This window comes from Benincasa hispida, chromosome 4 (assembly GCF_027475165.1).
Source record: "Benincasa hispida cultivar pf3 chromosome 4, pf3_genome.v1.1, whole genome shotgun sequence".
NCBI classification, from domain to species: domain Eukaryota; kingdom Viridiplantae; phylum Streptophyta; class Magnoliopsida; order Cucurbitales; family Cucurbitaceae; genus Benincasa; species Benincasa hispida.
In genome coordinates, this window is record NC_143481.1 from 53401137 (window position 1) to 53416131 (window position 14995).

Consider the following 14995-nt stretch of genomic DNA (forward strand, 5'->3'; position numbering starts at 1 on the left):
ATGTGGCAACTTGTGATTCGCCGAAATTTCTCATTCAACAAGCTACAAAGGAGACTTCATGGACCTGTAGCTTGAAGCTCCAATGGTACTTGAATAATTTAAACTTCTTTAATTAAATTATTCAATATCCATTAACTGTCGGGTACTCCACTAAAGATCGACAACTCAATCTTCGCACTACAGATATATTTCTGTGTCCATTAGATATAACCAGCAACAGTGTGATGACCCTTCACAAATTGCTCGTAAGTACAGTTGGGCCAAAATTACCGTTTCGCCCATGTAGTTACATCTAACTTCTTAAGTACCATTGATCCCTCTAATGAACAATAAGTCATAGTTCAATTATGATCAAACCCTTCTCGGGCCATGAGAGGGTGTGGCGCCACATTGTTCAAGCCCTAGAATCAGCCTTTAAGGGAGTAATTTATCTATTTACCCTGACATCGGGGAATGAGCGAATTTCCTCTTATGTAGTTGTGTTCCCAGCTCCCCAATTAGACGAATCCCCAAAATGGTAGGCTTATTAAGTCGGTGATTTGGCTACTCTCACCCATACAAATCAAAGAACCATCTTCATAGGCAAGAGTTCACAACTAACTCAGGATTCAGGTCATGTCACCTATTTTCATCCTAGTGAAATGTAATTCTCAATTATGAACAGGGTTATATAATAAGACTAGTCATTTCATGGTCTGGTCTTCTACAAACTCTCTTGTATAGAATACTCCCACTCACATGTCTTCACATGAATAATTAGGATCAGATCATTTGTAGCATTTTACAATAATTATAACATCTACAAAGTGGGTCGTATTCGTAGTGTCACTAGGATAAGGTATCCAGCCTTATCCATCTACTATAGACCATTTAGGTTATCACTTAAACTTGATCCACCTATATGTCTTTACATGCATGTTTAAGTTACAGATAATAATCTTCTATGTTAGTTTATTGGTTTATGGGTTTAATGCTCTAAATGTCAAATAAAACATCTTATATTTTATTAAATAAATAAAATATTTGTACAATATAATTACAAACTACAAGACCCTGTGAGATTTAGGGCATCAACCTCAACAAAGTTGGGTTCTATGTCTGGGCATCTGATGCAGTTTTTTTAACTCTGAATAATATGCTTTTATGATTACTATTTTTGTTTTGAAACTTTTTTTTCAATAATTCTACCCATCTTTGTTTGAATAAAATATGGATTGTAATTTTTTTCTTTTAATTTTTAAAACTTTTATTTCTTTCTTTCTTTCTTTCTTTCTTTTTTTTTTTTTTTTTTTTTTTTTTTTTTTTTTTTTTTTTTTTTTTTTTTTTTTTTTTTGCAATGAACAACAATTAACCCATTACATTTCTTGTAAAAATATGGTTAAATAAAATGAGAAACTAAAGAAAATCAAAACTTTTGATTCTAGCTAATTTTTCTCCATGAATTTCATTATCTTCTTCTTTTTCTTCTTCTTCCTATTGTTGCTCTATATTTTTATTATGTCATGAATTTTTTAATTAAATCTACCCCATAATCGTAACAACCAATGGAATGTCACCATATTTCCTCAACAGTTTCACTTTCATTTCCTCTAAATTTGGAGAATCATCAGAGAAAAATCTCTATCTTTCACTAATTCTTCCTAGAAAATGTTCCAAGAAAAAAATTTTCATTTTATGGTTTTTTTTTTATATATATGTTGCATAATTTTCAACTACATACATACTTTTCGTCTAAATATTATTAACACTCATTTGATATGTGAACTCATTACGTATAAATATTGCACTTAATGTAGACAATATAATATTTTTTATATAATCAACAACCCTACAACATACTATAATAGTCATGAGTCTTATAGTAGTTGAAAGTGGTTGCCAAAGTTGATTATCGAAGATGATTTTTGCTGGAGTTTGTAGTCGGAGGTGGTTGTCGAAGACTGAAGTTAGTCGCATGAAGGTGTATTGGAGTTGACTGTCAAAGTTTGTCATCGAAGGTGGTTTTCGAATCCCGAAGTTGGTCGGACAAAAGTAGTCGTCGAAATTAATCATCGAAGATGATTTTCGTTGGAGATTGTAGTCGAAGGTGACTATCGGAGCCCGAAGTTAGTCACATAAAGATGGTATTAAAGTTGATTGTCAGAGTTTGTTGTTGAATGTGGTTGTCGAAGTCCTGAGTTGGTTGTCGGAGTTGCTTGCTCAAAGGTGATCATCGAAGGCGATTTTCATCAGAGTTTGTAGTCGGAGATGGTTGTCGGAGCATACGAAGGTGGTTGTCAGAGTTGGTCATCGGAGTTTGTTGTCAAAGGCAATTGGTAATCTGAGTTGGTAGCGCAAAGGTGGTAGTCGGAGTTAGGTTACCGGAGATGGTTGTCGAAGGCCAGGATTGGTTGTCGGAGTTAGTCGCACGAAGGTTGTCCTCTCAGAGTTGATCGCTAGAGCTGTCATCAAAGGTGATTGTTGGAGTCCGGATTTCGTTGCCGAAATTTTCATCGAAGGTAGTTGTCGAAACTCAGAATTGTCATTGGAGGTGGTTGTCGGAATCCGGAGTTAGTTCTTAGAGTGTGACAATAGGCAATGGATGAAGCCATTGAAAACATGGGAAGAAGGAAGAGTTGAAATGAGTTGGGGTGAATTGATAAAATATACCAACTCAACTCCACCGACATTTAAAGTTGGTGGACCAAACAATGAGTTGGTATATTATATCAACTCAACTCATGTTGGTGAGCTAAATACCCATCACAGAGATCATGAAGAAAAGTTCGATTACTATTAACTTATAAAATAATTTGACTTAAAAACCGTCTGTCAATATGATTTCGAGACAGATTTAAAATAAAAATGAACACCAAATACAGCACTGTGATCTCTTATCATCTTCAACTGTTACTCTGTACAACAAATCCAATATATATAATATAATATGACATTAAATATGCCACCCCAAAACTGTGAGAAAATTGATGAAATCCCTTCAATGAAATATAAGCCTATGTCCACTATACAATCAAACTCTACTTTTTATATCAACTGTAATCTAACAATGCAAACTTTACATTCAAACCAATCTTACCACCCTCAGTTACCAACTTAGCAGCCGTTACTAGCCAATGTCCGGGAGCATCGTGTGGCCCCCTTACCACCTCAGCTGTATCCACATATTTGAGAAGCTTTTTTGATCGAACTGGGACTGGTGGTGCCTCACCATAGACACCAGAGTTCAGAGCACCTGGGACCTGCTTCTTTTTATCACCAGCAGCTCGCTGTGTGAACGTGAATGTCGTGCTTAAATTCATGAGGAAAGTCGACTTTCGAGAAGTTTCACGAGCAGCAGCCCACTCAGTTCTTCGAATGGTGCAATTGGGCAAGTGAGTGAACTGCAGGCGGAGATGAAGTATTGTCTTAGGCCATTTCCCTTTGCTGATGAGCTGAGCTCCCGTTACAATGTAAACACCATCTCCATCTTGCTGCAACCAGTTGGGATCATGCCTGACGACTGAAGTGCACACATTTGAATAGCTTTTCCATTTAATAGGTTCTAGGAATTGGCTATTGGAGTCACTGTCATCGGAACCTAGCCACCGGCTTCGACTTGATACATTAGATGTGCCCATCAATCTAGCCATGACTTTGGGAAGGCTGGTCAGATGCTGTACATGTAAAGCCAACCAATTGGATTTCTTCCCTTCTAAATACAGGCGAAGGCCAACTAACGGTTTTGTACTACTTGTGACCTGAAAGGAAAATTTAAATACCAAAACAAGGTCAATAGTGAATGAGAATCAGATAGCATATGCTGCTTAATCCAGAGAAATGCAAGAAACAGGCTTATTTTACATTGTTATGCAAACCGAATGTTATTCCTCTGGTAAAGATGAATTTTAATAAACAAGGTGTTCTCTACGCAAGGAATTACCCAAATGTTAAAAAAACTAACAGATTTTCTTTCTTTATTTTCTCCCAGAACTGTGCTTGAATGGAAACTCGGAAATATTAATATTTTTGTAAATGATAAAGTCAATATTTAAGAAAGAACAATATAATTCATTCTTAAAAATAAAAAATAAAAAAATAAAATAAAAAATAAAAAAGAAAGAAAGAAAGGAAGGAAGAAAAGGTGTCCACAATAGCACATTAAATAAGAAAAAACCTATATCTAAACACGTTATAACTCGAAGTTCGATCTAAGAACAATTCTCATGCGTATAAGATTTTGAAATCATTTTTGTGGAAATATGCTGGAACATTTTATGGTGTTCCCATATTACCAACCAAAATGTATGCTAAGAACAAATCAGAAGTTTCTAATTAATTAAGTTCTTGTTTGGAGATCATGCAGCTTTTGTAGAATACAAATAGAAAAAAATTGAATACCTGGGTGGGGGTGATGTACGTCCTAGGACTCATAAAAGTGAACTGCAGGGTGGGACAAGTAGCCTTTTTCCTCTGATGCCCAAGAGGCAACTCACAGAAGTTTGGTGCCCATTGTGTTGGAATTTGGAACTCCAAGAAGTATTGCAAGTCCCCCAAAGAAGGTTTATCTATAATGGTAGAAGCAATTCAGCAGATCTATACTGATGAATATTACTAGATTAACAAAGAACTTTAATCTCATTATTAAGAATTGAAGTTCAGGGTTGGGAACAGTAATACTATTTTGAGAGAAAAAGACCAGGAGGATCAACTAATGAACCAACATAATTACTCAGCTCAGAGAAGTCAATAAGTGCATCTAGGAGTGTACAACTTCTAGGATTATTCGTTACATCCCATTCGACTAGATAAATATGCTCAATTTACATCAGAAAAGTCTGGTAAAAATTCTACCTACAATTTTGCACCATTTGTTTGACGTTAAGATAGATACATGCTAAAAGGCTATTTTTCCAGAAACAATACAACACAGCAAGGAGTTCAACCGGAAAGGAAACAGGGAAAAATGTAAAGTGAAACAAGAGTTAATACTACAACAAGCATGAAATTGCTTACAGCGTAAGTACAAGTTTATTGCATGGCTAAGATAACCACTGCCTGCAACCCCAGTAAGAAGTGAAGTAATAGGTACAAATCTGAATAAGATAACTTCTGGTTTTGAGCTAACAGTCTGGAGCCAGCTAGTATGACTATGCAGGAAGGGATCCCCTCCTCTCTTGGAGCAAATTAAGGTGATTCCCTGTTACGTTCCGAGTAAATATGAGACAATTACAGGCTGAAACATTTTTCAGAACAAGCTCAGATTTTTCATTCTCGACTTACATCCTTGCTTGATGTTTCTGAAATACTGGTCAACTGTATAGAACTTGACTGCAAAATTCGTGTGAATAGTTCTGGAACCTACAAGAGAAGACTATATTCAATTATTCATTGAAGGATTACTTTTTCGATCATACTTCCTCTTTGTTTCAGGAAAGGAATTGAACAAATTTTTGTGTCCTGATATACCTTTCCATCTCTTTTCCTCTGCAGAGTAGAAGGACTTCTTTTATCGGAAAACAAAATGTCTCCAAGATCCTCCAAATGTCTACGAAGCTCAGCAGGAGGTATTGGCGAGGAAGGTCTCTGCCGTACTGAAATTAAATCTTGACCTCCAATAGCCGTTCCTACTATTATATGTGTTCCATACGTCTGTATGAACCTGCCTACTATTCATTAGTGTTAAAAAATATGAAACTCAAAAAAGAAACTGCTGAGCATCATATTATAGGAGTGCATAGCAATGACCATAAAACTCAAGTAAACGTTGAATAAAGCCATTTGAAATATCCTTTGCCTTTAATCGGTGCCAATTAGACAGTTTCTATAATCATCTAACTTCTCAGGTCTAAAATTGGACAACTAATGTTCCCTTCCTCACATTGTACATTCTTTTCTTTTAAATACAAATCTACTTATCCAGCCACAAACATTGGTACTTGGTATCATTTATCAACCAACTTTATATCATTATAATAGAAGAAAAAACACCTTCAAAACTGTGCACAACAATGAACACTAACTATGTATGTGTAAAACTACAAGGAAACAGAAGGAAGTGAAGTTATGCCGAGTATTGTGAGTTTCATTAAAGACGTAACAACTTATTTTGCTAAATCTGTCATTAATTACTGAAGTATCATCCATCACATCATAAACTTAGCAAGTATTAACAACTACAATTACCTTTATGATTTTTTATTTCGAGTTATGTCAATAAAAGAAGATTATTAGCAAATAAAAATCCACCAAGAATTGTGAAGTTGAACAGAAACTTAACACGAAAAGACAAGGCAAGCACTGTATCTAGAAAGTACCTGGACAAAGATGCTGGATCCCAATTAGATGGAACAGCTTTCTTCACTTCGTCTTGCAATACAAGGGGAGAGGCCGTTAAATGCAAATAGTATAGTGCGATAAAATAACCATCAAAAGCAAGATAATTGGCATCAGCAGCATCATGAAACCAGTCTCCACTCAAATCAAACATAGAGTTAAAATAGCCCGAAGGAACTTTTCCTTGGATGGAAGATTTCTGATTCAATGTCTCAGACATCTGCATAGAAAACAACCAAACATATGAACTTTTAGTTTTTAGAGTTGCACTGTGAAAACAGTCCAATTTATCCAGAATATGCGTCAGATGTTAGTTCCTTTTTCTCTTTTTCTTTTCATGGACCACTTCATGAAGTAAAGAAAAAAAACAAACTTCTCATTGATTATTGAAAGCTTTCAACGATGTTCAAAGTTATAAACGTTCTCAAAAAAGAAAGACATTTCACCCACATTTACGAGGACCCTTACAAATAATAATAATAATAATAATAGATTATAGAGTAAAATAAATAATAAAAGAATAAATTTAAAAAATAATTAAAAAAAATCCCCAAATTGGTAAACCTTGAAAGATGAGATTAGAAAGAAGTCCACAAATTACAACTATGGAATAGTTGCAAAAGGCTTCCAACTTGCACACCAAGAAGCAGCCAAAGAACTACAAATTATTTTTTTAGATGTTAGTTAGGCGGTAGTTTTGGATGTTACTTATGAGTGAAGTATAGTATACATGTATTCCCTCTTATCCAAAAAAGAAAGAGAAAAGGTATACATGTTTTCCCAAGATGTTGGTATTATATACTTTTTGAGTTTTGCCAATATCTAAGAATCGGAATTCAAGTTGAGAGACCTTCAAAACAATATAAGTTTGCATAAATTTACATCTGGAGTAACCAAATAGTAAAGTCCATAAGCTATCATTGGTATTTCGTAACCACTAACCATTTACTGGGGTTTAATTATTGTTGACATTCAATGAGCAATCTTTTGAAATAGTGCATCCATGCTTACAAAAATTTACAGCCCGGACATACGCACGAGACAAAGGAAACGATGTGACGTAATTCAAACTCTAATAATTTACTGTGTAGCTTCTGTAGATGTTGTCAAATCGATTATATAATTAACCAACAAAAATTCTTCGAAAGATTGGTTTGATGAACATCAGTTAAACTCGCGACTTTGTTCAATGTTTTGGTAGCCCCACCTCTTCAAGGGAAACAGAATAAGTAAATAGATAAAAAGCAACTTCATGCTACATACGCCTACTTACTGAGTTTTGAGAAAATTCAAATTTCATCCGTGAATCAAATTCAACCCAACTTTTGATTTCCACCGAATTGAACTTCAAACGTAATCCACGAGATTAAATTAAAGAAACTATTCACAGAGTGATCATGAGAAGAGAAAAGAGATGGAAAAAAGGTGGAGAACCTGATTGAACTGAAGAACATCGGATTTGAAGCGAATTCGATCTCCTTTATCACAACGAATATCCTGAGAAACTCCCCGAACGACAGCTCCATCGGGAAACACCATATCCCTTTTGTTTACATCGTCGACCACCACCAACCTCCGTCCTCCGACACCATTTCCCTTCACAAATTTCAACCTAAAATCATTCGTCAGATCAAACCCTCGCCCCAAACAATCCAAAGCTCGAACCTCAACAGACTTCTCCGGCGAGAGCATCGCGGAACGTCCAACAGCAAGGTCGGCGAAGGATGATGATGATCAACAAAGAATCGGAGAAACCACGCAAATGGAATAAGATTCAAAAAGGTCAGAGAAGGAAGAAGAAGAAGAAGTAGAAGTAGTAGGTACAGATCTAAAATTTTGACCTGCCTCCAAATTTGACCAGATAAAATAGGAATCATGGTAGACTGACAACAGACCAAATACGAATTGAAAAATAATGAAAAACATTTTTCGGATTCAGAAACTTGTCGGTCTCAAATTCGAAGTGAAATTGAGGAAAAGAAGAAAAATTCAAAGGTAAAATTGGTGAATACGACGGAGCGACCCCACGTGGTTTGACTCTCCGGCGGAAAGGACGGCGGAAGGTCCACCGTGAAGTCAAATTGTCCATTTGATTACCAAACCTAAAATACCAACTACCACCTCCCTTTCAATGTCAAATTTCAACCTTTAGTTGCCCTAAAAATTATTCTTTTCAAATCCAAATTCAAAATGCATACCAAAAACCACAAACCGAAGGGTCTTCAAATAATCCAACAATCTAAATGATCTTAACTACTAAATCTAAAATGTAAGAGTTTAGTTGGATTAGTTTTGTTTTTATGTCGAGTTAAATTTTTTCTATTTTTTGTTGGATTGATTGGGTCGTGGATTGACTATAAAAAAATTTTAGGTTGATCTAACCCAACCTGAATTATTTATATATTTTTTGTTGGATTGATTGGGTCGTGGATTGTTGGATTGATTGGATCATGTGTTGTATATAAATTTACATATTCTTAACTAAAAAGGAAAAAGAAAATATAACCCGACAACCCAACTCCAATTTTAAGGGTTGGGTTGGGTTTGAGGTTGTCAATCCAGCCAACTCGAATTTTCATATAGATCAAAAAAACCCCTCAACCTAATCCAACACATACTATGTACACCCCTAAGTTCAACTTTTGTGGTTGAATTTTACTAAACTTCTCATCAATTGCTCATGATCGTGATTTTAAAATTTTAAACTTTAAAGTAGATTAACTTTTGTTGCACATTGGTGCCCTTTGAATTTTGAATTGAGATTTTATAGTCCTTTTTAGTCAACTTTGTTAATCCAGTTTAACTTATTTATCTTTGTAGATAAGACACCAACTCTCATTTTAAAGATTTATTCAATAACTCGTTTTAACGTTATGACTCAATGTTGTGAGTTGAGCATAATTTAATTAGTAACGAATTATACTTTTAACTAAAAATAAAAAGATTTGAGTTAGATTCAAGTCTCTATCTCACCTAATAAATTTAAAACAACAATAAATAATGATGTCTAGAGTCCGACCCTAGTGAATAAAAGTTGGGAAAAGAAAAAAGAACATCATTTATTACTTGTCAAATTAAAAAATGGATAGATTTAGCATAACTTAAGAGACAAAGAATGGGAAGAAGTAGATAGTTACATGGTTTAAAATGTATAGTAGCGTTTGTACTTTCAAGTTTATTCTATTTTGGTTATTAAACTTTTAAAATGACTGTTTGGTTATTGTGTTTTTAAATTTGTTCTATTTTGATCTTTAAACTTTCAAAATGTATACTTTAGTTTATAAACTTTTAAAAGGGGATCTTTTGGTTCTTGCTATATTTTACTGTCTTAAATTTGTTTTGTCCTATGTTTGTTAAAATTAGTACACATACTCTAATTTGTTAAAATTAAAATAAATGTGAGAATGGCAAAAAATAGTCACTTTTTAAAGTGCAATGACTAAAATAGACATTGTAAAAGTTCGATTATCAAAGTGGAACAATCTTAAAAATTCGAGAACTAAAGTCCCGTTTGATAATTTTTTTTAATAAAAAAAGTATGTTTGTTTTCTCCTAATTTACTATGATTGCTTTCTCCAAAACTGATAGTATGTATATTATATTTCTTGAAGAAATTCTTTAATTTTTAGTCAAATTCTAAAACCAAAAATAAAATTTTGAAAAAATATGTTTTAATTTTTTCAAATTTTGGCTTGGTTATTTAAAATACTAGTGAAAAGTTAATAACAAAACAAATAAACTAAAGAAACAAGTAGTGTTTATAAACTTAATTTCTAAAAATCAAAAATCAAAAATCAAATAATATCAAATGGAACCTAAACTAGACATGCATTTTGAAAGTTAGTCCAAAATAGAATAAACTTGAAAAGTTAAGAGATTAAAATAAAACCTAAATCATATACAAAATAAGTTTTGGTAATTCTAATTTGAACTGGCCATGTTTACCTCGAGTGAATGGTATAAATCAATCTCAATGTGGTTAGTGGACCCCATCTAATTACCTTTGTTTTTGTTTACACGTCCATTCGTAATCGCAATTAAATGTGGGATCCACTGTACCATTTGTAATCAAATCTTGTAAACTAATTTAGCTCAGGAAGATCCTCAATTCAATTGTGTTTGGTTATGCAGTGGGACCAATTTTATACGAATACTTTTTGCTGAATTTCCATATTTTGCCCTAAAAAATCATAAGATATGGATTTATAGATGCATCCATTGGTAGCGATTGTAGCTGTTTTAACAATTTTATAACCACATTCACTCGTATGCTTATCAATCTGTCAATTCTAATTGTGTAGTCGATAACGATAATAATATTGATGGTTTTATTGATTTGTGTTTGTTTGATTGATACAAAAGTTTATTTTTGAATTATTTTTTAACCACATTTGTGCTCACACTTATCGATCTACCGTTATCATGGTCCGTCGATATAGCACACCTGGAGAAAAATATGGTGGTTCGCTTAAGACTTCAATCACTTGTTCGTTGCATGCATATGTTATTACCAGTTCCTTCATATTAGATATTCTAAAGACAACCCCACAAACTAGACATAAATCAACATAAAAGAACAGTAAACAATCAAACTGGAATTTCATTTTCATAAAAAGATCAAAATGTACAAAATGATTAGATCATACAAAATCATGGGGTCGAGGTTCAATATTCACCACACCAAATATATATATATATACACATACAAACCCCCTCCCCCTAGAACCCATCCTACTCAGAGTCACTGGATATGACCACTTGTGTAAGTAAGTTCACGTCTGATTCGATGATCGGTACTTTGGGATCATCTTTCTGTTCTGATCCAAAACTACTTGATTCATTTGGAGTAACAAGAGGTAGAAAATCAGTGTTGCTTCAGGTCCAAATCTAAATGTTAATCGAGTGTATGGGATCATTTTCAAATTTTGATTTGGGGTCAAGTCGTTGTGAAATGATGAGGTTTATCATATGTAGTGGATTCAGGGTCATTTGAGGTAACGAGTTCATCAATGAGTGGGAGTTTCGACTGTGCACAAGTATTGATACAAGGTTGGAGAGAAGGTTGTATTTATGGATCAAAATCTTAAACAGAACGTGGGAGACTGGTCTGATTATCGAACTGACAAACATTTTGAACGGGGGTCTCATGACTAGTAGGTATTAAGATTACCTTTGAGATTGAGTCAATAAAATATGATATCGAACTCATGAAGCCGAACATATTTGTGTTCATCACATCATTCAGTTTATTGTTCATTTCCTCCTGCCTATCACTAACAACAGCCAGGTGCTACTTTGCAGCACTTAAGTCGTTATCGTCAGATGTAGACGTCGATGGTACCCACCTTTCGGAGCGCTACTGCATACCTGTACTACTTACTGGCATGGGTGAAGAAGCGGTACCGATGTTATAGTGTATCATCTGTGGAATGGTCCTGCACATATGCATCATCTGCATGATGTTCTTAAAGGAATGGAATTCCTAAAGTGGAAACGATTAATCGCCTTTTGCACAATTGTGTTATAGGAAATATATTACAAAATAATAAATTGAATACAGTTAAGCATGCTTTAAACTGAAGATTACGAGGAAGAAGAGCAACAAGCCTTTGTAGAAATTCTTTTTCAAATCTTCTCCGGGTCTTGAATGAAAACAACACAATCAAACAAACCACGTTCTTAAAGCTCCAAGCAAGACACGACCATCAATATTCATTGCTATTCTCTTTAGAACAAGGAAGGTTTGTGGGAATTTTTCTTTGTGAAAGTAAGAAAGGGAAAGAAAACACTTTTAGAAAACATGGTCAGTTCGTGTTTTTTCAACTAGCGTAATTTTAAGAGGTATAATTATAAAGCAGTATTCCAAGAGGTATAATTCTAAAGCTAATAGCTTTTCAAATTCTAATGTTTGGAACAATGATGGTTTTGTAAATAGGAGTGAAGCAAAAAGGAAGTTGGTGGCTGCTAAAAGAGCTGAGGCTGAGAGCTCCAATATTAAAAAGAATGAAGCTTCAAAGGAGGTGAAGGAGAAGTCTAGTTCTATTAGATGTTGGAAGTGCAAGAGGTTTGGACACACGAGCAAGGAATGTGTCAACAAAAAGGTCATGGTGATGGGAAATGGAATACTAGATTCAGAAGATGAATGTGATGAATAAGATGCACAACTAAAGGAAGAATTCAAAGCATATGATGAGGAGTGCATTGAAGAAGGTAACTCCATATCCTTATTTGTAAGAAGAGTACTTAATGTGCAAATCAAGGAGGAAAAAGTTGAAGATCAAAGAGAGAACTTGTTTCACACAAGATGCTTAATTGAGGGAACTCCATGTAGCTTGGTGATTGATAGTGGAAGTTGCACAAATGTAGTAAGTAGTTTTCTTGTAAAAGGACTCCAACTCACTACTCATCCACATCCAAAACCATATAAACTTCAATGGTTGACAAAAGAAGGAGAATTGAAGGTAAACTCCCAAGTTCTTATTTCTTTTACTTTGGGAAGATATAATGATGAGGTCCTTTGCAATGTAGTACTTATGCATGCGGGTGATATGTTATTGGACCGACCTTGGTAATATGATAGAGAAGTCTCATATGATGGATTGTTGAGCAAGTACACATTTACTTTGAATGGGAAGAATTTTACTTTGCTTCCATTGTCTCCATATGAAGTACAATGTGATCAGATGAAATTAGAAAAGAAAAGTTAAGAATTGGAGGATCAAGAGAGGAGAGAAGAAAGTAAGTTAAAAGAGAAGAGCGAAAAAAGAGAGAAAAGTGAGGAGTAAAAGGTGAGTGAAAATCAAGAGAGAAAAAAGAGTGATTTTTTTTTTTCTTTTTGGGGGGGGGGGGGGGGAATGTGTTTGGTTATGAGAAAAGAGAAAGTGAGGAATATATTTTCATTCGAAACATCAAACTTTGTACTTATGTTAAAGGAATGTATTTAGTAGTTAAACCTAACTCTAATGATGGTTTGCCTAGTGCTTTTAAATCTCTTTTGTAGGAATTTAATGACATGTTTCCACATGAAGATGTACTTACGGGTGTACCTCCTTTAAGAGGGATTGAGCACAAAATTGACTTCGTACCCAAGGCAAATCTTTCAAATATGGTGGCCTATAGGACTAATCCAATCGAGGCCAGGGAAATTCAAAGGCAAGAACTCCTGGATAAAGGTTATGTTCGGGAGAGCATGAGTCCTTGTTCAGTTCCAGTGATTTTAGTACCCAAGAAAGCTGGAACATGGAGGATGTGTGTTGATTGTCGAGCCATCAATAAAATAACGGTAAAGTATGAACATTCTATTCCTAAAATGGATGACATTAGATGAATTACATGGTGCAAATCTCTTTTCAAAAATTGATCCTAAAAGTGGTTACCATCAAATTTGAATGCATGTGGGAGACGAGTGGAAAATGGTTTTCAAAATAAAATTTTGTCTTTATGAGTGGCTTGTTATGCCATTGGTCTTACTAGTGTACCAAGTACTTTTACGAGACTAATGAATCATGTTTTGAGAGAATACATTGGAAAATTTGTTGTTGTATACTTTGATGATATTCTTGCTTACTCTAAAAATTTGAATGAACATATTTTGCATGTCAAGACAATTTTACTTAAACTTAGAGAAGAAAAACTTTATGCCAACTTCAAAAGGTGCAGTTTTTGTCTAGACCAAGTCGATTTCTTAGGATTCATTCTTGGAAAAGATGAGGTGAAAGTTAATGAAGAAAAGGTCTAGGCTATTCAAGAGTAGCCAACACTCACCAATGCAACCAAGATGAGATCTTTTCATGGTTTGGCTAGTTTTTATAGTAGGTTTACTAATGATTTCAGTAGCATAGTCTCACCATTGAATGAACTTGTTAAAAAGAATGTGAAATTTGAATGGAAAGAAAAGCAAGAAAATGAATTCAAGGAATTGAAAAATAAATTGACTAATGAACCTTGTCTTGCTTTACCTAACCTTGGTAAATCTCTTGAGATTGAATGTCATACAAGTGGGATAGAGATTGGAGCTATTTTTTGAAGGAGTATATCAGCATGTAGCAGAAGCAACAAGGATCAATAAGTATTCTAATTTATTAATTTTGGCTACAACTAAAGCCTCACAAAATAATAAAAGGGTTTGAAGAAATACTTTTGTAGAACCTTTATAATCTCGATTCTCAGCTGCAAACTTCTCTAAATCTGGCGGTGGACCACCTTAAGATCTTTCTCACTATTTTCTTGGAGCTTTAGATTGAGTTGTGGGACTCAAAATAAGCTTGAATGAAGAGAACTTGTAGAAGACCTCACTGCAATAATCTACTTGAAGAACAACTTCTTTAAACCGAATTTTTCAGCAAAAACTCAATTAATGCATGCTCCAATTTCACTCCAATCTTCTCTATTTATTGCAGGACTCTTATGCAAAGAAGATGGTTGCATGAGATGCAGCTCATGCTCGGAGATTTGAAGCTTGAAAGAAGTGGATGTTGAGAGAGCTACTTCATGATAGTGTAGAAATCCCATTTCTCATATTTGTGTATTTTCCAATTTTTCCAATGTCAAATTGATTTTAAAAAAATTAATTTGAAAAATGAAAAATTTATTAATTTTACAAAATTAATTTCATAAATTAATTTTCTAATAAAATTAATAAATAATTAATTCTAATTAATTTAATATCAAATATTAAATTTAT

The 14995-nt window shown here is 34.1% G+C and overlaps 1 protein-coding gene across 1 annotated transcript; it reads right to left on the bottom strand.

Annotated features, from left to right (window-relative positions):
* Nucleotides 1–2845: 2845 nt before the first annotated feature.
* LOC120075922 (MACPF domain-containing protein At4g24290-like) lies at nucleotides 2846–8414 on the bottom strand. Its single transcript, XM_039029671.2, has 7 exons — nucleotides 7747–8414; nucleotides 6294–6532; nucleotides 5446–5638; nucleotides 5260–5337; nucleotides 4993–5176; nucleotides 4378–4544; nucleotides 2846–3737 (listed from the first exon to the last, which is right to left on the bottom strand). Exons 1-7 carry the CDS (start codon nucleotides 8002–8004, stop codon nucleotides 3030–3032), a joined length of 1827 nt encoding a protein of 608 aa, XP_038885599.2. The 5' UTR covers nucleotides 8005–8414; the 3' UTR covers nucleotides 2846–3029.
* Nucleotides 8415–14995: the final 6581 nt, after the last annotated feature.

Bases quoted from the DNA above. Each gene is read 5' to 3' on its own strand.
- LOC120075922 (XM_039029671.2), bottom strand. From the start codon at position 8,004: ATGCTCTCGCCGGAGAAGTCTGTTGAGGTTCGAGCTTTGGATTGTTTG. The intron at 6,533-7,746 runs GTTCTCCACCTT...TTTTCTATGCAG, and splicing joins ATGTTCTTCAGTTCAATCAG to ATGTCTGAGACATTGAATCA. The intron at 5,639-6,293 runs GTACTTTCTAGA...AATAGTAGGCAG, and splicing joins GATCCAGCATCTTTGTCCAG to GTTCATACAGACGTATGGAA.